Source organism: Vigna angularis, chromosome 2 (genome assembly GCF_016808095.1).
Source record: "Vigna angularis cultivar LongXiaoDou No.4 chromosome 2, ASM1680809v1, whole genome shotgun sequence".
Classification (NCBI taxonomy): domain Eukaryota; kingdom Viridiplantae; phylum Streptophyta; class Magnoliopsida; order Fabales; family Fabaceae; genus Vigna; species Vigna angularis.
In genome coordinates, this window is record NC_068971.1 from 35,459,444 (window position 1) to 35,481,881 (window position 22,438).

Genomic DNA, 22,438 nt, shown 5'->3' on the forward strand with positions numbered 1-22,438 from the left:
CCTATGATATACCCAAAAATATTTCTTTATATTTCCGATCAATATTACCTATTATTAAATTAAATTTATTCAGTAAAATTTTAATGTACTTTAAAAAAAAACTCATAGACTTAACTTCTTCAATAAAAAAAATTAATTAAAATATTAATTTGTGGTAAATAAATTTTTGCTAAGAATTATATTTACAACAATTTGAATTAGATCCTATATAATTCAAGTTGGTAAAAGAAAAAAAAAAGAATTATATTTTCTATTAGTATGTATGGTTATTTATTTGAAAAAAATTCAAACCTATTATTTATTACTAAAACAAAATGATTTTGTTTTTAAGCTTATTTTACTTTTTCCAATCCCAATTTTCAAATCTAATTCATAATTACTTAAATTTATATTATTCGAAATCTATTTAAATAGATTTATCTTTAATTTGAATTATATTTTGAATTTAAAATTTAATTCATTTAATTGAATTTGTTGAGTATTATTTGAATTTTGAAAATTTTATGTTAAGGTACCTTGTAATGAAATATTAAATTTGATTAAATTTAAGAAAATAGAATTTGGCGTAATTAAAACTACGTTGTGTTCAGTTCGATAAAGACTTAGTTGAGTTAAGTTCATATTAAATCGAATCGAGTTAGGTCCAGATAAAGCTAAATCGGTTTAAGTAGAGGATAAACCAAGCTAGATCGCGTCTCGTTTGAGAAAAATTTAGAATAAGCCAAGTTTGGCAAATCCATGTTGAGTTAGGCTTAGGAGAGGTCATGACAAATTAGGCCAATTTGGTCCATAAGTTGGGTTTTGTTGATACATTGGCATTTGATTGAGATTAATGACAAGTTGAGTTAAGTTAATCCCATATTTGATTAGGGTGACCCCACATTGGATTTAATGTAATTAATAAAGTGAATTCAATCTAGTTTTAATTCAATTTAAATTGGATCAGACAAATATAATCAATATGATTAATTAAATTGGATTTAGAATTTAAATCCAATATATTTATTGGATTTAGATTGTATGTAGACTAAATTTTGAAAAATCTAATCTATGAACACCCTTAGTTTCTCTTTATCAAATCATATCACTTTTTGTTGGTACGTAGAAAATTCACTATATAAGATAACTTATATTGATTCAATCCATATGTAAAAAAGTACTATAATGTTAGTAAAATACGTAATTTATGTTAGTCTATTATTAGGATTATAAAACTTTCAGTGATTTTCAATTTGACTATTATATTAATCAACAACAAAATGTATATAAAAAAAATTGGTGTGCAAATATTTGTTATTTAGTTTTAGATTCTCATTAAACCATCTAACATCATATAACAATGATGAATCACTAAACTCATTACTATCAACCATGATTATGACTATAATCATCATTCTTACTCTACTTGACAAAATGGTATGTAAATTACATGTGATGTGATATTAAACATTCTAACTAATTCAATCTTCAATCTATATAGATATGAATTCAGACACAATACATGTTGCACTAAATTAAATTTAGAATAAAATTATAAACATTAACTTTGATTCTAAAAAGCACACAAATAATCCAAATAAAATAAAAAGACAAATAACATTGATTTCCACTAAACTAAGGTGTTAAAAGAAATTACACTCGTATGAGTAATATCCTTATGAAAATCTTTAACCATTAAACCTTTAGCAAGGGAGTCAACTAACATGAAATTAGTTCTTAGATATTATATGAAATATTTTATATTATGAAAAAAAAATTAACTAAACATTTTATGTCATTGATTTTGACTTGGTTATACTCCAATTATTGTTGAAGCAAATAACTCATAATTGATGATTAGAAATTCATAATAGTTTCAATGATCTTTCAATATCATTGACGACATGCAAACTTATGGCAAAGTTTCACAATCATATCCAAATGTTGAATGCTTCAAAAACAAGTAATAAACTTGGTGACCATGGTTGAAGAAAATACAATAGTTTTTTTAGTAGACTTTTAAGAGATAACTCCTTCAACCAACAAATACATGTATCTAGATATGAAATGTTTATTCTCTTGATATTCAGAAAAATCAAAGTTTAAATACCCTATAGCCTCCAAGTTATTAGACGTTTAATGCGTACACCAAATTTCGCATTATTGATGAAAATGTGATGTTTTGCATCTTACCTTTTTTTTAAGAGCATCGTTGCTTAAGGCTAAATTTATTTCATTTAGCAATTGAGATATCTCTTACTTTAATATATATATATATAGTGAAAATTGTTTACCTCCTTATTGAATGCACGACCTTGCATATTGAACTACATTCAAGAACATCTAGATCTTAATAGCTTAAATCATATGATATAACATGTTTATTAGTAGCGTATATTGAGTTATATCATATAGCGATGATAATGTTTATTGCTTAGTGTATTAACATCCTATATTTGTATAATTCTTTTGCACAATTATTAAAAGTGTTTTAATTCTTCCAACTAACTTGTTTATTATCAACACTCTCTTGAAGATGCTACACCATAGTTACACAGTTTAGACTCTTAACAAGGTTCTCACTAAAATTAATGTTATTGTTATTTCTCTTCCCACTAAAAATTTTGAAGTTAAATTTGTGATAAAATCTCATATTGTTATTTTTATTTCAAATGTAAAACCATCACTAAAAGTTTTGCTAATAAAATTGTTATATTAGCTAGAAAGATCATATCTATTAACTAAAATGATTTTGTCAAAAAGTAGACATATTAAGAATTTTTTGAAGCTGTTAATATGCTATCCAAAACAATACATGAAGGAAATATATTGATGTTAATATTAAATTTATTTACAACTACTTACTAATATCATTTATATTAAGCTTGTTTCTTAGAAAGGAAATCTTCTAACAATGATAGAAAGAACTCAACTGGTTAATATTATGAATTATACTCTAACAAACATGATAATAACTTACACATTATAACTGTTCTTAAAGAAAATAAAACTTTCTTTCTTTCTCTAGCTTGAAATTTTTTTTATACTTATATATTTTTAGTTGGCTAATGCGATCTACATTTTTGAAGACCAAATATAATACAATTATTCTTTATAAAATTTTTTTAGTATGACTTGATATTGCTTAAAGGTATGATGTTATTCTTAAAAATACTCTTCAGATTGTTGGAAATGGTGAGCAAATTAACTTTTCGAATGGTAGTTGATGCTTTAATTCTAAATTTTTTAGTTGATTAGGGTTTCTAGTAACATGAAGGTGGTCTTACTTTTAATGTTGATTAGGCTTTGATATGGTAAATTTTTATCTCTTCCATTATCTTTTGTAAACCATTTAGGATTTGGACAATATTCAAAATGTGGTTCTCATAACCTTCCTAAATGAACCTTGGATAATTATGTTAATCTTAGTGAGACTTAGAAATTTCTTTTACACTTCTCTTAATTTTTCTAAGTGGAGAAGTTTGATTTAGGAGAATTTCATTATTCTTACCAAAACTCTTGTTCGTTTAAAAATTTTACGTAATAAAATTCCCTAAGATAAGAAGATTTAATTTATAAAAATTAATATGGTTTACATGTATTCTTTAAGCTACAAATTAATGTTGTGAAATCATGGCATATTTCAATAAAGTCTAAACTTGGATTTGGCCATAAACACAATTCAATAGTGCATCTAGATGTCATGTAATTCTTTTTGAAAAAGTATGAATAATAATATTATTAACTTTACCATTTTAAAGTTCTTTGAAATATATATATATATATATATATATATATATATATATATATATATCTATATATATATATCTATATATATATATATATATATATATATATATATATATATATATATGTATATATATATATATAGGCAATCTGAAGTTAAGGTTAGTCGAGAAAAAATAGAGAAGAGAGAGAGAGATATGATGGAGATGGGTGTGAAATAGGAACCACGTATACAATTCTTCTATTCTTGCTATTCAAGATTATACTAAAATATTTAATATCACTGTCCCACATTTTTCTACCATTCTGAGTTTCTTCATTAGAATTTATTCCACTTAAACTATCAATTTTGTTAGTGTTGTGCTCTCCTCAACAATACACTAAAAATGTTGATACTTTAAAAAAATATTAATATATTTTGAAACATCAAAATCCATCAATGTATTTTGAAGACATAACAGAAAATTAACACAAAAAACCTAACAGAAAATCCAAATTCACCAAATAGGTCGGTAAAATGTTTGCCAAATTACCACCACACAACCCAGTTTCCAATTATTTATACCACTGTTTTCTAAGCCTACCCATAACAGTAACGTTTTCTTTTAAGGAATTTTGGCTTCAAGGAGCATGCATCAACTGAACAGAAATGATATAACTCAAAAACCAGAAGAAAATAACTAAAACATTCACAAATGGCTGTAATTGGGTAATTCATCTAACTAAAGAATAATGGTACCACACGTGAAGCCCTTATAATTTTATTTTTTAAATTTAGATACTTCATTAATAGTACTTATTGATCTGCATATGATACACTCCATCCTTTGATCAAGCTTTCCTCAAACTTAAAAGGTTTCCACAAGTCAAAAGGCTACAATCGAATGAACAAGGGGTCATCTGAACTCAAGTTACACATAATGATTTAACTTTGATACCCTCAGGCTTTCACTACGTATTGCTAATACATTCTCCGTACAGTAATCACAGAATTTGCACAGTCAGTCTTCATGGACGGAACAATTTCCAAGTTTCAATGGAAGAAGGATGAGCAAATTTCATCAACACCTCAACCGATGCAATGTTTTCCTGCCCAAAAATATAATTATTAGCACAAAATGAAAGATAGACAGTGCAAGTTCTTCATGTTCCAATGTAGAAAGCACACAAACAAGAAACCAATGTTTGGTTAACAACTAGTTACATAAGAATCTATAATTGTCAATGAATAAAGATTAACCAAAGCTTTTTCTCATCATTTGTGATCAGGTACATGGATCAAACAATGCCTGTGTTTTTACCAAAAGCAAATTCTGTAGATATGCGTCAGTATGGAAAGTATAGAAAGTATAAATTGTTACACCAGCATCAGATTTATATTATAGATATAAAACATTCCCCTTTGCTGATCTGTATCTGAAATTTATTGTGACACCTAAGCCTCAGAGTCACAATCAGTCGAGGACCTATGTTAAATTGATGGGGTGCATTCACTCTGTATATAACTGAAATTTTATACTTTAGCCCCTCATTTTTTATATATTTAAAACCCCCATCCCCAATTTCCATTCTGACGTCAAATTTTCTTTTGCTATCAAGTTTCGTTCATTCATTCGGTTCCATTTTTAACTGAGTACTTTTCACTTTATTTACCTAGACATTCCATTCCGTGTCAATTTATCCATTCCATGATGATGACGATGATTATAATAGTCAATACTATTACATTTATTTTTCAAAATATATTGTCCCCAATGATCCAAGGTCCAAGGTCCTGGATTTACGACTACCACATTGAGAAACCACATCTTTTACAAGTACAAGATACAAAATTCATAATATGTGAGAACCTATGCAAGCCAACAACATTACTAACACAAATTTGCAAATCTTCTTGATAGGGAGCAAATAATTTTGGAATAAACAGTTGGTCAGAATCACAGCAACAAATATGAACCATAATGTTTGGTCCCTCCTCTGGAGAAAATTGCAAAAGAATTATTCATCTATCCTGTTTTGTTTCATTTTTTTGTACTGCATAATCAGGAGAAAACTTGCCTTAATCTTAATAATAGTTTTGCAAGAAAACTGAACAATAAGATAAAAACCAGAAGGGCAAACAATTCCAATATTATTATTGATATTGATCATAATTGCTATAACAATCATTTAATCTATAAGGAATGGATTTAAAAAGGAAACAGAGTAGAAAAGGTGAATCAAGCAAGCAAAAAAGTAGGAAAAGAAATATTATCCTTAGGGCAAGCAGTAGATTTGATTTTGTATACAGATATTTTTGGAGGAATTAGCATATTAGAGACTCACAGCTATTGCATATTTTCAGCTTTTTCCGCTTGACATGCTTATTATCCCTTTGGCTTATGGTCTTACGCTCCTCCATAGGGTGATACTTCATAGACGCCAACTCTTCTTTTGCAGTATCAAGCCTGCGCTTTTCATCTTTCTGGAACAATTTTCTGTAAGTAACAACCCAATGAAGCTTTACATGCGATTCAGAAATCAACACTTACATAGAACAGCTCCAACCCTGCAATCTGTTGCTTACAAAGCTTTAGTTCCATCTCAAGAGCGTGTATCCGACATTCAGCAGGGACAGCACTCTGCTCAACCATTTGTTTTTGCCTACTTCGGACAACCTCCGGTTGCCACACATTCAAAGCTACAAAGGCTTGTCTACAAAAAAAAAAAAAAGAAAAAACTCACAAAACCCCATCAACACCAAAGCTACTATTACGTACCTGAGTACGTAAACTAGCCAAATACAATCTTTCACACTCTCACACACGTGATAGAACAATAAACGAATGATAATGAATGAATAAGTCTCTTTTATTGATAAGAATAACTAAATCAAATAGAAAACAAACAATAATTGGGAGTATAACCTCCGTCAACTATTCTGGAGCATAACCTCCTTTACAAAACTCACAAATCAAAAGCATACCCTTAACCCTAGACTCTAACTTTATTTATACTAATTATTTCCCGCCCCATCTCTTACTAAATATTTCCCAAGAATATATCTGCATTTAATATAAATATCTCTATATTTAATATGAATATCCTCCCGTATATTATCCTAGCATATATTCTTAATTATAAATATCTTATATTGAATATTTCCTAAGATATATATATATATATATTTATTTATTTACTCTAATTAACTTATACTGAATATTCTCTCCTATTGTAGCTCCTTTTACTGTAACTAGCTCTCGCCCCCCTAACCACTACGCAGTTAAGATGGTGATTCTTCAACCTTTCGGCTCAGGTCTTCCCACCGTTCAGCCTAGTCGCTCCCTGCCTCCCACCGTTCGGCCTGGTCGCTCCCTGCCTCCTTTCGGCTCAGGTCTTCCCACTGTTCAGCCTAGTCGCTCCCTGCCTCCCACCGTTCGGCCTGGTCGCTCCCTGCCTCCCACTGTTCGGCCTGGGCCTCCCACCGTTCGGCCTGGTCGCTCCCTGCCTCCCACCGTTCGGCCTGGTCGCTTCCTGCCTCCCACCGTTCGGCCAGGTCGCCCCCGTTGTCACCGTTCAGCTTGGTCGCTCCCTTTTTGTCCACCGTTCGGTCTGACCATTCCCCCTTGTCCACCGTTCGGCCTTACCTCTCAATGCCTTCCATCGTTCGGCTTTTATGGTCAATATCGTTCGGCCTCATTTCCCTCCTACCTTTCTTTTCCTTCTCATTACCTCCCACCTCATATCCTAACATTACATCCCGCTATTACCTCCCACCTTATATCCTAACATTACACCCTGCTGCAAAACAACCTTGTCCTCAAGGTTGGAATCGGGGAGCTTGATCTCATGGCTCCTCATCAATTCAGGTCTGAGGCTCGGGTGGTGGCCATCCCTCCTCATCTTCCGCCAATATCGTGACTCTCAAGCTCCTGTCCAGACAGTGGTGAGCAGGACCAAACAGAACGCCGCATCTAAAGCACCTTCCTTCTTCCCTTCGTTTCACATTCCTCATAGGGTAGATTCCTCAGGTTTCTTTCCTTTCGTTTGAAACCCATACTCTTTGTGATTGCTGCTTGACTCTCCACAGCAGTTACCGTCCAACTCTGGTTAGGGCGACTGGGCTCCAACCACGTATCTGAACCGTTCGGTCTCTCAAATTGATTCTTGATCATACTTCTGCTCCCAGCCTTCACGCCCCTTGGACGTCCTCCACGTCCATCACCATCCTCATAGCTATCATCAACTCTCTCGGATCAAGCAATCGCACTTGCTTTCGAATTCCATCCTATAAACCTGCCATGAAGTATCCCATCAGCTGTGCTTTGGCCACTCTTTTGTCTGTCCCACCAAAATTTCAAATTCTTGGATGTATTCCTCCACCAAGCCTATTTGCTTAATGGCCGCCAGTCTCTCAAAGACTGGTCCCTGACTGCTGCCTCCGAACCGTACCACTATTGCCTCCTTCAGTCCCGCCCACGTTCGGTCGTCAGTTTGCTCCCTCCAGAATCTGAACTAAAATCCTGCACTACCCTTCATGCTGATGTACGCCAGACGCAACTTTTCCTCCTCAGACACCCCTTGTAACTCGAAGAATTTATCCGCTCTATTGATCCAGTTCAGTGGATCACTCCCTTCGAAAACGGGTAACTCTACCCTTCTTCTCCAATTCAAAGGTTCCTCCTAGCATTCAACACCGTTCGGTCCATTGCCCTCTCACCGTTCGATCCACCTCCTTCCCCACCGTTCGGTCCTTCCTTCATCCTTCTCGCCCTCCTCCTTGTTGACTTTGCCATTGACGGACCCCTGACTTCCTTCTGACTTCCCATCTAGATGATGGGTTCGTACTGCCATCATTCTCATCAGCTCTTGTAAATTCTTGCAAATTGCTTCCATCTTCGTCTCCATTACGCCTATGGACACCTGCATGCTTTCCTGATTTAACCCCACGTGCTCTAGTTTGACTTCGACTGCACTCATCCTCCCCTCCATGACGTTTCTCACTCTTCTCTATCGCTCCGGCTGGCCTCACACTCTCTCCTTCGATCTGGCAGGTCGAACCAAGAATTGTTACGTACCTGAGTATGTAAACTAGCCAAATACAACCTTTCACACTCTCACACACGTGATAGAACAATAAACGACTGATAATGGATGAATGAATCTCTTTTATTGATAAGAATAACTAAATCAAATAGAAAACAAACAATAATTGGGAGCATAACCTTCGTCAACTATTCTGGAGCATAACCTCCTTTACAAAACTCACAAATCAAAAGCATACCCTTAACCCTAGACTCTAGCTTTATTTATACTAATTATTTCCCGCCCCATCTCTTACTAAATATTTCTCTAGGAAATATCTGCATTTAATATAAATATCTCTATATTTAATATGAATATCCCCCGTACATTATCCAAGCATATATCCGTAATTATAAAATCTTATATTGAATATTTCCTAGGATATATATATATATATATATATATATATATATATATATATATATATATATATATATATAATGTATATTTATTTACTCTAATTAACTTATACTGAATATTCTTTCCTATTGTGGCTGCTTTTATTGTAATTAGCTCTCGCTCCCTTAACCATTGTGTAGTTAAGATGGTGATTCTTCAACCGTTCGGCTCAGGTCCTTCCCTGCTTCCCACCGTTCGGCCTGATCGCTCCCTGCCTCCCACTGTTTGGCCTGGTCGCTCCCTGCCTCCCACTGTTCGGCCTAGTTACTCCCTGCCTCCCACTGTTCGGCCTGGTCGCTTCCTACCTCCCACCGTTCGGCTAGGTCGCCCCGTTGTCATCGTTCGGCCTGGTCGCTCCCCTTTTGTCCACCTTTCGGTCTGACCATTTCCCCTTATCCACTGTTCGGCCTTACTTGTCAATGCCTTCCACCGTTTGGCCTTTACGGCCTTTACTGTCAATATCGTTCGACCTCACTTCCCTCCTACCTTTCTTCTCCTTCTCATTACCTCCCAACCCTTATCATTATCTCCCACCTTATACCCTATCAGCTACCCAAGCTAATAAATGCAGTAAAACCTACAGCAAACCCACCATGGAGCGAAAAATAGAGCTCATACTCTTAGAATATGAGTTTAGGTGCCTAACTCAATCTTGAAAAATCAATTGGTAAGATAAGAACTATCCAAACTTCATAAAAAAAAAAAAAACTCACAAAACCCCATCAACACCAAAGCTACCCAAGCTAATAAATGCAGTAAAGCCTACAGCAAACCCACCATGGAGCAAAAAATATAGCTCATACTATTAGAATATGAGTTTAGGTTCGTAACTCAATCTTGTAAAATCAGTTGGTAAGATAAGAACTATCCAAATTTCATTTAAGTCATATTTCTAGTCTATATGAGACAAAATACCATTCAGGCTCCAACTGAGTCTCCAATGACGTAGCAACTATGGGCTCCAACTGAGACTCTTCTTTTATTTAGGTGACTTTCCAATGGATAAAATTACAATAGTCAATAGCTGCAGCCAGTTACCCCGGAAATGAAAAATCAATCCACCCCCATTACTGTTCTGTTATATAAACAAGAACATTAAAATACCCACATAACACCAAAAAGATAGCATAACCAATAAAACAATCCGCAACAAGAATTTTCACAACAGAGTCCATATAGGATCGGCATAAGCATTCAACTAAAACACAGATGAATAAAAGAAAAAGGCTTTGGTATGTGTGTGTGAGATGAAAGATTAAGTGGGTAGAGTACCTGGCCCTACGCAAATTGGACAAGTCTTGAGCAGTTTGTGTGGCTGTGGCGGTTTCTTGAGCAACACGTGTCTGAATTTCTCTGAGTTTTCTAGAATGTTCCGCAATCTGGCTCTCTTTTCTCAACACAGCCCTCCTATGAGCAGCTATTCTCCTCTCCTTGTCCCTCTCAAACCTAATTACCAAAAACTCACTTCATAAATAAGTAATAAAAATTTGAGCTTTAAAGTTACCCAGATAAGAAAATCACACAAAAGGCAGAAGGGCGAGCTAAGAAGAATTGAAAACGCGGAACAGAATTCGCACCTTAATTTATATAGAGATTTAGAAGAAGTGGAAGAAGAAGGATGGGGTTGAGGATAGTCGGCGGAGAGAAGGCGGTTCCAAAGAAGATCCTCGGAGGAGAGGCGGTGCAGGCGGCGGCATGAGATGGAGACGCAGCAGAGATCCTTGTAGCTGAAACCGCTGCTTTCGATTCCGATTTCTAGAATTCGCCGCCATAGTTCTTCCGGGAGAAAGGACATTCTCCGAATTCCAACAAAATGTTCAAAAGCTATAATTGCAGCCTGCTATATACAATAATATTTATTTATATTTCCGATAAATATTATCTATTATTAAATTAAATTTATTCAGTAAAATTTTAATATACTTTCTATTAAAAAAAACTCAGATTTAACTTATTCAATAAAAAATTTAATTGAAATATTAATTTGTCGTAAATACATTTTTGTTAAGAATTATATTTACAACAATTTGAATTGGATCCTATATAATTCAAGTTGGTAGAGAAAAAAAAAGAATTATCTATATTAGTTTTGTACTACATTCACATGCTTCCATTTTTTTTACTACAACGGCATTGCCACCTCTTCCATTCCACATGCATTTTATTCCTTTAATGGAAAGAGCCACTCTAGTTAAGGTGAAAATCATATTGCTATTCTCAAGGTCAACAAGACAAAAAAAATGAGAAGTTAGTGACAAATATGCTTCATGAGGGAATTATTCCATCAAGCAAGAGTCTTTTTTTCATCTTCCTAATGTTCATCTGAAATGTAGAAAATTGAGTATTTTACCCATATTCTTTTAGGCTAAGATGTGGCTATGGATACTTAAAAGTTGAAACTTGTCAAAAAGTGACTTTAGCCAAAAAATTTAAGCAATTGGAAGGATTTCACGGTTTAACCAGATATTATAGATGATTTGTGAAAGGATATGCTTGGCTAGTAGCACCTTAATTGACTTATTGCAAAAAGATGCGTTTTAGCGGAATGAAGTAGCAACACAAAAAATCTTTGAATTCAAGGATACACTTACTGCTTTCCAATTTTCCAGAACTGTGTTATTTTGGAAACGGTTGCAAGCTCATAAATGGAAACGATAGAGTAAAGGAAATAATCCCATTGCATAATCAACATATACACATAATTGTATGCTAATAAAACGAATAATAAAAGCTTCAAAGAACTCTTAGACCAATCTGTCACGGCTGATACCTTCTCGTCATCCATCTCCACCCCTTGCTCAGATATCATATGGCCCAAATATTGAATTTGTCTCCTGCCAAACTCGCACTTTTTTTTTATTTGCAAACAACTTGTGCTGCCTCAACACCTCTAGCACTTATCTGAGGTGTTTCTCATGAGCCTCCCACGATTTGTTGTATACCAGGATGTCATCAAAGAAGACTAGCACACTCTCCCTCAGAAATGGTCTCAGCAGCAAATTCATCATATCCTGGAAAGTTGAAGGAGCATTCGTGAGACCGAATGCCATTACTAAGAACTCGTAATGCCCTACATGAGTCCTGAAAGCTGTTTTAATGATATCTTCTTCCTTCATCTGTATCTGGTGGTACCCGCCTTAAGGTCCACCTTGGAGAAATATGCTGCTCCATGGAGTTCATCCAGAAGCTCTTCAATCACGGGAATGGGATACTTATTTGGGACAGTAACTCTATTAAAGGCTCTGTAATCAACACAAAAATGCCAGCTCCCATATTTTTTTTAACTAAAATAACCAGACTGGAATATGGATTGTTACTGGGCCTAATAATGCCCAGGCCCAACATCTCCTGCACCTGTCTCTCTATTTCAGCCTTCATCAAGTGAGGATATCTATAGGGCCTCACATTCACAGGTTCGGTGCCCTATTTGAGAATTATCTGGTGATCGACCCTTCTGACAGGAGGAAGTTCCTGCAATTCCTGGAACACCATCTCGAATTCCCCCAAGATTTTCTCCATATTTGCTTCCTATAAGGGGGTTAAACCCACAAATCCTGATTTTTCCCCAGCTGTTTCAGACTGGTGCAAGCCCCATACCACTACCAAAGCTGCAATTCCTGTCTCCTTCTGCAATGCCTCGGGATTGATAACCTTCATCATGGACTTGCTATCACCCCTTATCACTACTTCTCCTTTTGTCGTCTCATACTTCATGGTCATTTGCTTCCAGTCCCCCCTAATTTCCCCCAACGTGGCCAACCACTCTACTCCCAGCACGACATCGACTCTCCCTAGTTCAAAGAGATAAAAGTTCTCTTTAACATCAACTCCATCCAGCGTCAACGAAACTCCAATGCAACGGCCTCGTGTTTCTTTTCTTTGGTCGTCCCCCAAACAGACGCGATAAGGCGAGGTCTCCTCCCTCTCTAAGCCCATCTCCTCTGCCAAACTTTTCGATATGAAGTTATGGCTCGCTCCGCTATCGATGAGCACGACTACTCTCCAATCTCGAATCCACCCCGACAACTTCATGATATTGGATTGAGTTATTCCCCAGCCAAATACACCGACAATTCCATGCATTGTTGTTCCGCCTCCTCTTTTGTCTCCACCACTTCTTCTTCGTCATCATCGTCGGCCCCCATGATCATCACCTTGAAACTCCGCTCCGTGCAACGATGCCCGCGGTTATAAGGACCCCCACAGTGAAAACATCGACCCTCCTCTCGCCTCTTGAGATATTCGGGATATGGTAGAGTTCGCACTCCGCGACTCGGCCCGCCTCCGCCTGCATTGCTCTCTACTTTTAAACCGGTGGTTCTGGTCGTCACTTCTTTCTTTAGACCGAGACATCCACCGCTACTTCCATGCCCCTCCGATGACCTGTGATAGGTCTCCGTTCTCTCTACCGTGCCCGCGCTGGCTGCATATTTCCCCCACGTCGATCCTCCTTTCATCATCCCGCCACCGCCAGACACCCTCGCCACTAATCCTGATTGCTCCACGTCCAGTGCCCTTTCCATCGCGGTTAACAGATCGTGCGGATCGTAAGGTCTAACGAGATCCCTCAGTCCTTCTTATAATCCAGCAAATAAATACCCAAGAAGTTGTTCCTTCATCACGCCCGTCGCCTGAGCCACCAGGACTTCGAATTCCTATACATATTCTTCTACCGCTCCTCTTTGTCACACTGCCGCCAATTTTTTGAAGGATGTCTACCTCCAAACCTCCTGACCATCGCCTCCGTCAATGTCGCCCAGGTAGAATTCTTCACCTTCTTCCGCCAAAAGCGGAACCAATAATTCGCTCCCGCTTCCATACAGATGTACACCAGCTTCATCTTCTCCCTTTCTGTCACATTTTGTAATTCGAAAAATTTCTCCGCCCTAGCGATCCATCCCATCGGATCGACCCCTTCGAAAGTGGGTAATTCCACTCTCTTCATCCAACTCTTTTGAACGTCACGTTCTTCCTCTGATTCACCCTCTGACTCATCCTTCTTCGTACCCCGACCTCCATTAACCGAACGACTACTTTCAAAACTCCTCCCTTGGTTTCGTCTTCTCCCACGGTTGCGATTCGCGTTTCGAGCCATTGCCCTCATCTCCGCTCGAATTTCCTCCAACGTCACTTCCATGGAATTGAATCTTCCCTCCAATGCACTCACCTTGTTCTCCATCTTGTCTCTCCTTCGATTTGGATCCGGCAGGTCAGACCAATTTTATTGGACTTCTTAAATCAAGAACTCAAGAAAGGAAATAAATCACACCAACAAAATGCACTTATCATATACTTCTCTTATTCAATGAACAAGAATACAATTGTATAGTAATCACCCCCCAAGGAAGCCCGATCTCCCTCCACTGGACTAATGTTCCAGTTAACAACAAAATATTCATTTCCTAATCCTCGCCCTTTACCACTAATTCTTATTTATACTCCCTTTTTCCTCTATCTAACTTCTAGCAGAAACTCCCTCCTAATTTCTAACAGACATTCTCTCCTTCCCGGCTTTATTTCTCCTCACGTATACCTTTATTCCCATATCACATTTGTATTGTTTTGTAGGTCATAAATAAAGGTTGGAGACCATGCCTATGCATCCTAGAAGGCTTGCCAAGCTAAAGAGAGCAAATGAGGCAAAGAAGAGAGCATTTAAAGTGATTTCCGGATTAAAGTTTTTGACTTCCGGATTGGACTACAAAGGGAGATTGGCTTCCGGAATAGAACCTGTGCCCAACCACCAACACCATGAGCTTAGCCATTACGAACCAGAATTTAAGCTTTTAAAACACGTTTTAATTGTGTTTCGCATGAGACTTGCAGCCCAAGCTTAGATTGCATCTTCAACACACTTCTTTTGTCATTCTTTAGAGCTTGGTAGATCAGCTATAGAGCCCTCTCTTCACCTATAAAAGAGAGGCACTCTCCATTGTAAAATCCAACTTTGAAGAGATAATGAAATGCTATTGAGTTTACTCCAAGCTTATCCTCAGAGTTCAAACCTTTTTGTGCTTATTTTGCACTCCTTCCTCTAGCTTCCTTCCCCTTAGAAGGCTTTCTGAGCTTGAGAAACCTCACAACTTACCAAACCTCCAATAAACCATTTCATAAACACTTGGCGTGTACCTGCGTCTTCCTTCATCAATTCATTTCGCTGCATCCATTTTGATTCGTGGAGAGCTCTAGCTTGAAGAGTGGAGCTGCTTCCATCAATGACTAATTTGAGAGAAACGGAATTGAAAGTGCAAAGACTTCATATATAAGTTAGGTGTCCCAAAAAAGGACTGGTTTGATCCGAAAACGGTTATACTGTTGGGAGGTGGTCACAAAATATGTCAGGAGGACACTGATGCGAACAAGGGAGAAACCAACATTAAGTTTTGATCTTACATTCTAAAAATTGTTAGTTATCATGTCACCGAAATTGAAGATAATGTGCAAAACATTAACAACTCAGAGACGGGTGAGCGGTATCACAACCAAATTAACAGGTCCTGGTTAACACTTGAGGAGCAAAGAAATACAGGTCAGGCCAGACTATCATCCCAACAGTAGATCCAATCGTATTGAACTCTAGATGTTTCAAATTACAAACACCTTATCAATTTTATTTCTGATGTTGGCATACCTAGAGGCATCAAGAAAAAGTTATGGGACTCATGCTCCTCATTCCATTTAAAAATATGTCCAACAAAATCTGTCATGTAACCATAAAGTTTTTCCTCTAGAATTTCTGATCTGTATGGTGCCAACAAGCATCACAGAAGCTCTACATCTGGATTGAGAAATGGATGAGATGGAATGAAAGCTCTTCTAAGAAAAGGACTTCGGAAATAGTTTATTTACCATCAAACAAAAAGACAGTGATTGCCATTCTTATTAAGAGTGCAAATGTGTTGGAATTCAAATTTATATTTTGCACAACCCTTGGTGAGTCAATTCATGCACACAATTTGAAGCTGAACCATCTAAAAGGGTCATTAGGAAGAGAATTGTTGTTCAGGAAGCACGATCACTTGCAAATAGAAGCCTAACCCAATGCATAATGGGTGGCAGTACTGCTCTGATATGAGGGGTACCTATGATGACCATTGTACATTTCTTGGAAGAAAAACTCGGTACATGGAGAAACAGGAAATCAATGTAGTAGCAACTAGTCAGAAATAGAATGTAGATTACCGACCCATGCAATATGAGATTATGTGAGTTCAAAGACTACTAAGGACATCTACAGTACAAGGGTCATAATCGGGACCATGAGCTTAAAACCTAGGTTTTATAAGAAACTCCATTGGAACATGCTGATATGGTATGAGAAGATCTTCAAAACTGTCATAAGAATTAAAAATTATTTCTCATGTTGCAAACGCTGTACTTACAATGAATGAACTGTACATAAAAATTATTAAAATGTAGGTTTTATAAGATCTCATATTAGAACAAAGCATACAAGAAGATTTTAAAAATAACGTGACATACTAAGATTTACATGAAACAAAATAAGACTCTATAGTATGACTCTTGCATTAGAGATAACCTAAGAACTTTATAAGTTGCCAACTCTAAACCTGTGAAAATCTACAATTACCATTCGCCGTAATTGTCAATCCTGTTTTTTTTTATGACAGAATCAAGCATGTGAAAGCAGATAAACTTCATTAAAATGAAAGAAGAAAAATAGACAGACTGCATGCCCTATGTCCTTACAAAAGAACAAATTGCAAACATTATCAGATTATTTAGATGAGCTATCTATGGAAGAAATTCTTTAAACCCAACCGAGAATGGGGGGATGAAGTATGTTTCAATTCCAAGACCTAGATAAAAGGACATATGTTAAGAATGTAGAATACCAGTAAATAGTATTGATATTAATTTGGATTTAGAAGGTATATAACTTGGAACGTCTATACGGGGAGGTCAAGACCCTAAAAGTTAAATTGATTGATATTCATACAGTATCACTTCATTCTTATAAAAACAGTGGGGAGAAAGAGACACAGTACACTAAAAACTATTCTCAACAAAGTAAACAACTTTGAACTATATAAGAGGCAAAACAAATTACTCAAAGGCATAAGAAGGGAACCTTTAACTGCTGCCAGACTTAAATCAATCAGATATTTGTAAGCAAAGTTTTGTCTATAATCCGCAGAGAACTAATGGTAAGCGATGCATAAATACATCCTTAGAATTACTTGTGTGCATTATAGTACAACTTAAAAGCACATATGCAGATCAATCTTTTCGTGCACATCAAAATGTACACGTGATACTTTAATACAAAATCACCCGTCAATGCTACCCTCTTGCTTAAAGTCAACAATTTGAGCAAACATGACACAGCCTTCTGAATTGTTTTCGGTTTGTAAGAAATATACTAATCTCAAAATATGATGGATAATATCCATTATGGAGGCTATAAATTGTACGAAAAGTCCATACACACACTCAAGTAGATGTGATAAACTCAGCAAGTGCCGGTAAATAATAACTTCCTCTCCAAATCTCATGTACAACAAAAGGACAAGGAAGACTTGCTTAATATAACTAGTCATTTTAGTTTTAAAATTTACAATCTCTAGAGAAAAGGACATGGAAGGGGTGGTTGAATTGCATTTCATTTCAAACATCAGTTACAACACTATCTGTGAAAATGAGCACAAGTATATCATTTGCTGTAATGGATATAATCCTACTTAATCATTCCATGCAAAAATTCCTTGTACATGAAACCACTAGAACATTCCTAAAGCCTAGCCTGCCAAACCTGTATCTCAAAAACCTCAAAACATCATCAAATTGGTGGCAGTCCCAACAATGAAGGGCTCCATCAGCAGCCGCGTCAAAAAATAGAACAGAACCCCCAGGGCGATCGAAATTGGAAGTGCCGGCAGAGCCTGCCGGCACACCGACAACAATATCAGTGTGCACCCCAGTCCCGAAATAATGGCAAGGTAACACGCATACACTGTCATCAAATCATACATGGCAGCTCTCCCCACAAGAACACTGTAGAAAACAAAGTCCCCAAGGCCAAGCTTAATCCCCCTCTCCCCACCAATCTCCCTCATCACCCTCTCGGCGTCCTCACCATCCCCAATCCCACTCATTTCAACAAGGGGAGACATCTCCTCATTAATAACAACCTCGCCAAATCTCATTCCACCAACCAATGGGGACCTTTCCCCTTCATCGCTCCCACCATGATTCGCATCAATGTCGTCGTCATCATCATCATTGTTACTTACATTATCCCTAGAAACTACCTGAAGCTCAATTCTAGAAGCTTCAGAATCCGAAACCCCGGCGACCATAAATCCTAGGGCGGCGGGGGTTCGGGTAGCGACAGTAGGACGCGCCTCGTAGACCAACGCCGGCAGCTCCTCGTTCCGAGTGGACGCCAAATCGACGAGGAGCTTGAGCGGGCCTCCGGGGGCGAGAACGGCCACCAAATCGTAGAGCGCGAGCGCAACGAGGAGCGTCCACGTGGTCCACTCAGGCAATTTGGTGAACCAAGCAGCGACGATGATCCCGAGGCAGACCATGTACGCTTGGCGGAGAATAATCGGGATCCCGCCGGCGAAGACGGAGAGTACTCCGACGACGGTGAAATTGAAGAGCAGAAGCAAGGAGGATACCGCGTCGAGGGGGATGGAGAAGCGCTGGAGGAGGGAGAGGAGGATGGATCCGCCCATGGAGGCGAGGACGAAGAAGGCGGAGAAGCGCGTGTAGTGGCGGAGGAAGGCGGTACAGTTGTAGTAGTAGAGGAGTACGAGGAGGAAGGTGACGAGCGCGATGAGGCCGACGAAGACGACGGCGTTGAGGAGCGCGCCCTCGAACTTCTCCGCTGGGCTATCGGCGGGATTCTCGGCGTAGACGAGGTTGGCGGCGGTTGTGATGGTGGCGGCAGAGGATGACGGCGAGGAGAGGGCGTAGACCAGAAGAACCACCAGGAACATGCAGATCGACACCGGACTCATCACGCCGATGATTTCAACGCCCAGACATTCCAGAACGCTCTGTTCCATTCTCGCGATTTTTTTAGGTTTTTTTTTTTTACTTTTTTGCTTTTGGTTTCTCTCAGCGCTCCAACTCCGTAACGTTAACAAACTCCATTCTCTTCTGAACCTTGCATAAGAATTTTTCTTCTTTCTTTGCCCATGGTCATGCAGAGTTGAGCACTTCTTAATTTTCCTGTTTTTATTATCCAACAAAGAAATTTATCCCCTTTTTGGGTGTAAGAGTATTCTTTGACTCACTATTATTTTAAGCACGGATTAAATAAATTTACCATATTATTTGTGTTAATATATGTGTTTGGTTAAAACAACTTACGATTGTAAGAAACAACGTGGTAATTGTCAAGAGAAACATCATTTTTATCTCATTTTTTACATTTTACTTAGGATAGTGATATTTCAACAACAAAATTTTAACACATTTTTTACAACGTCACGTGCCAGTAGTGCATTGGTCCAATTTTTTTTCTTTTATTTCTGAAATTGTGACATCAAAATTGATGAGAGCTTCAGAAAATTTGGAATTCCAAATATACCCCTTGCCCTATTTCATTAGAAATCACCGTTCTCTTTCTTCCTTCTCGTTCTCTTTCTTCCTTCTCGTTCATCATCTTCGTTCTAGCTTTCTCTTTTGGTTTTCGGTCTCCCTCTTCCTTGTGGTTGTCGCTCTTCCTTGTTGTTCTCCTTCTACGTTTTTGTTACATCTCTTCGTTTTGGTCAATGTCGTCCTCTTTGTTGAGTGTATTGTGCAAAATGGCAAGTTCCGGTAACCATGGTCCTTCGACGAGCAAGGTAAATGCATTCTTCCTTCATTTTGTACATTGCGTTTTCGGTTTGGATTTTGGGTTTTCCTTGTTAAATTTTTTGTTGTTTTTGTTTTAGGGCTTTTATGTTTTGGTTATTTTGTTTATTGTTGATGCAGTTGAGGGTTAGTCACTCCTTTTTAACAAAATATATTTCTACTTTGAACAAGCATTTGACAGAGGAGCACCGGTCACTGATTGCGGAGATGGTGGACAGAGTGTTTTATGTGAAGAACCGTCCATGAACATTGGATTTTTTTTCCCGGGAGGCATGTCCACCAATCCACCTCCAATGAAGACTTACGTGAGGATAGAGTCACGAAGGCGTTACAAGAGCAGAGTGCTTAGGACTCCTTACACTCGATTTCTTAGAATAAAATATGAGTGATATTTGTATAGATTTCTTAAGAGAAAATAATACAAAATTGTACATAGATGAACAAATGTTTGTAATTTGGAATATATTTTGTTCAATGTTAAGAGAAAGTAATACAAAATTGTACATATTATTAATGTTAATTGAATTTCCTTTGTTATTGTCATTGTGAAATATGGTTTTGTTTGAATTGTTAATGAATAAAGTGGCCACTTTGATTAGTACTGATATATTTGATGAGGAATGAAACAATGCTTGTGACATGATAAAGTTAGGTGAAGTCCTGGAACTTTTGCACCAAAAAACACGGTTGTAATCGATTACAACTCATTGGTAAACGATTACACGAACAAAATCCAGGATATGTGCAGAAACTTGTACTGCAGGAGTCAGCTATGCTAACCTAGGTGACCATAGTCAAAAATTTTAATTTTTTGGCATAAATCAACTGGTTTCCACTTGATTTTAGTGTTTGAGTGTGAGTATAGGCTGGAAAGTCATGTTTGGGCACCCCATGATTGAGGAAATGAACAATGTTTATGAGATGAACAACTTAGATGAAGTCTTGAAACTTCTGCACCAAAAAATATGGTTGTAATCGATTACAACTCATTGGTAAACGATTACACGAACAAAATCCAGGATTTGTACAGAAACTTATACTGCAAGAGTCAGTTGTGCTAACCTAGGTGACCATAGTCAAAATTTTTAATTTTTTGGCATAAATCAACTAGTTTTCACTTGATTTTAGTGTTTGAGTGTGAGTATAGGCTGGAAAGTCATGTTTGGGCACCCCATGATTGAGGAAATGAACAATGATTATGAGATGAACAACTTAGATGAAGTCTTGAAACTTCTGCACCAAAAAATACACTTGTAATCGTTTACAGATGCTTGGTAAACGATTACACGAACAAAATCCAAGATTTGTACAGAAACTTGTACGGGAGGAGTCAGTTGTGGTAACCTAGGTGACCATAGTCAAAATTTTTAATTTTTTGGCATAAATCAACTAGTTTTCACTTGATTTTAGTGTTTGAGTGTGAGTATAGGCTGGAAAGTCATGTTTGGGCACCCCATGATTGAGGAAATGAACAATGTTTATGAGATGAACAACTTAGATGAAGTCTTGAAACTTCTGCACCAAAAAATACACTTGTAATCGTTTACAGATGCTTGGTAAACGATTACACGAACACAATCCAGGATTTGTACAGAAACTTGTACTGGAGGAGTCAGTTGCGGTAACCTAGGTGATCATAGTCAAAATTTTTAATTTTTTTGCATAAATTCACTGGTTTTCACTTGATTTTAGTGTTTAAGTGTGAGTAGAGGCTGGAAAGTCATGTTTGGGCACCCAGTATTCACAAAAGTAATAATGTTTTATAGTCGATTTTTTTGTTCAAAAGTCATGTTTTGACACCCCATGATGGAGGAAAGAAACAATGTTTATGAGATGAGCAACTTGGGTGAGATAACATGCTGTCAACTTTGACCTTTGCTGGCTATTTTAATCATAACGTTTTTATACAGAAACTTCAACTGTACTCCCCAACTAGATGAACATTGCTCCCCAACTCTGTTTTTCTGACCTTTGCTACTTGTTTTGTTCTTAACTTTCTCCACCGAACTCCAAATGACTTGATACTTGTTTTGTTGGAATCTAGACTCAAAGAGCTTTCCAACAAAACAAGAATCAACTCATTTGGAGTTCGGTAGAGAAAGTTATGAGCAAAACAATAAGCAAAGGTCAGAGGTGGTAGAAATATATAAAACGTTAACTTTAAGGAATTAATTGCACCTACTCAGATGTCCAAAAATTATAAATTAGTATTCATTGGAAAGAGTTTTTAGTCTACTTTCTAATAAAAAAAGAATCAAATCATTTGGAGGTGTGTGAAAAACGTTATGATTAAAATAGTCAACAAAGGTCAAAGTTGACAGCATGGGTTATGCACCTCACCTCAATTGGAGAAAACCACCTAAATGGACATTTTTATTTTGAAGAAATCAATGACCTAACCTCATTATTGGTGCAGGGAGCT

At 37.1% G+C, this 22,438-nt stretch overlaps 2 protein-coding genes across 2 annotated transcripts; both read right to left on the bottom strand.

Moving 5' to 3' along the window:
* Positions 1 to 4,485: 4,485 nt before the first annotated feature.
* LOC108329684 (F-box protein SKIP24) lies at positions 4,486 to 11,989 on the bottom strand. The gene is made up of 6 exons (XM_017564020.2): positions 11,960 to 11,989; positions 10,767 to 11,026; positions 10,462 to 10,635; positions 6,258 to 6,420; positions 6,052 to 6,190; positions 4,486 to 4,815 (listed from the first exon to the last, which is right to left on the bottom strand). Coding segments are annotated over exons 1-6 (753 nt in total). The 5' UTR covers positions 11,975 to 11,989; the 3' UTR covers positions 4,486 to 4,813.
* A 5,794-nt stretch (positions 11,990 to 17,783) lies between these two features.
* On the bottom strand, positions 17,784 to 19,401 carry LOC108327839 (presenilin-like protein At1g08700). Its single transcript, XM_017561560.2, has one exon. The coding sequence runs from the start codon at positions 19,221 to 19,223 to the stop codon at positions 17,979 to 17,981; it is 1,245 nt and encodes a 414-aa protein (XP_017417049.1). The 5' UTR covers positions 19,224 to 19,401; the 3' UTR covers positions 17,784 to 17,978.
* Positions 19,402 to 22,438: the final 3,037 nt, after the last annotated feature.

Excerpts from the sequence above, each read along its gene's own strand:
- LOC108329684 (XM_017564020.2), bottom strand. Across the intron at positions 10,636-10,766 it reads AAATCTCTATATAAATTAAG|GTTTGAGAGGGACAAGGAGA; the intron begins GTGCGAATTCTG and ends TTTGGTAATTAG. Across the intron at positions 6,191-6,257 it reads CAGGGTTGGAGCTGTTCTAT|AAAGATGAAAAGCGCAGGCT; the intron begins GTAAGTGTTGAT and ends AAATTGTTCCAG.
- LOC108327839 (XM_017561560.2), bottom strand. The coding sequence starts at position 19,223 with ATGGAACAGAGCGTTCTGGAATGTCTGGGCGTTGAAATCATCGGCGTG.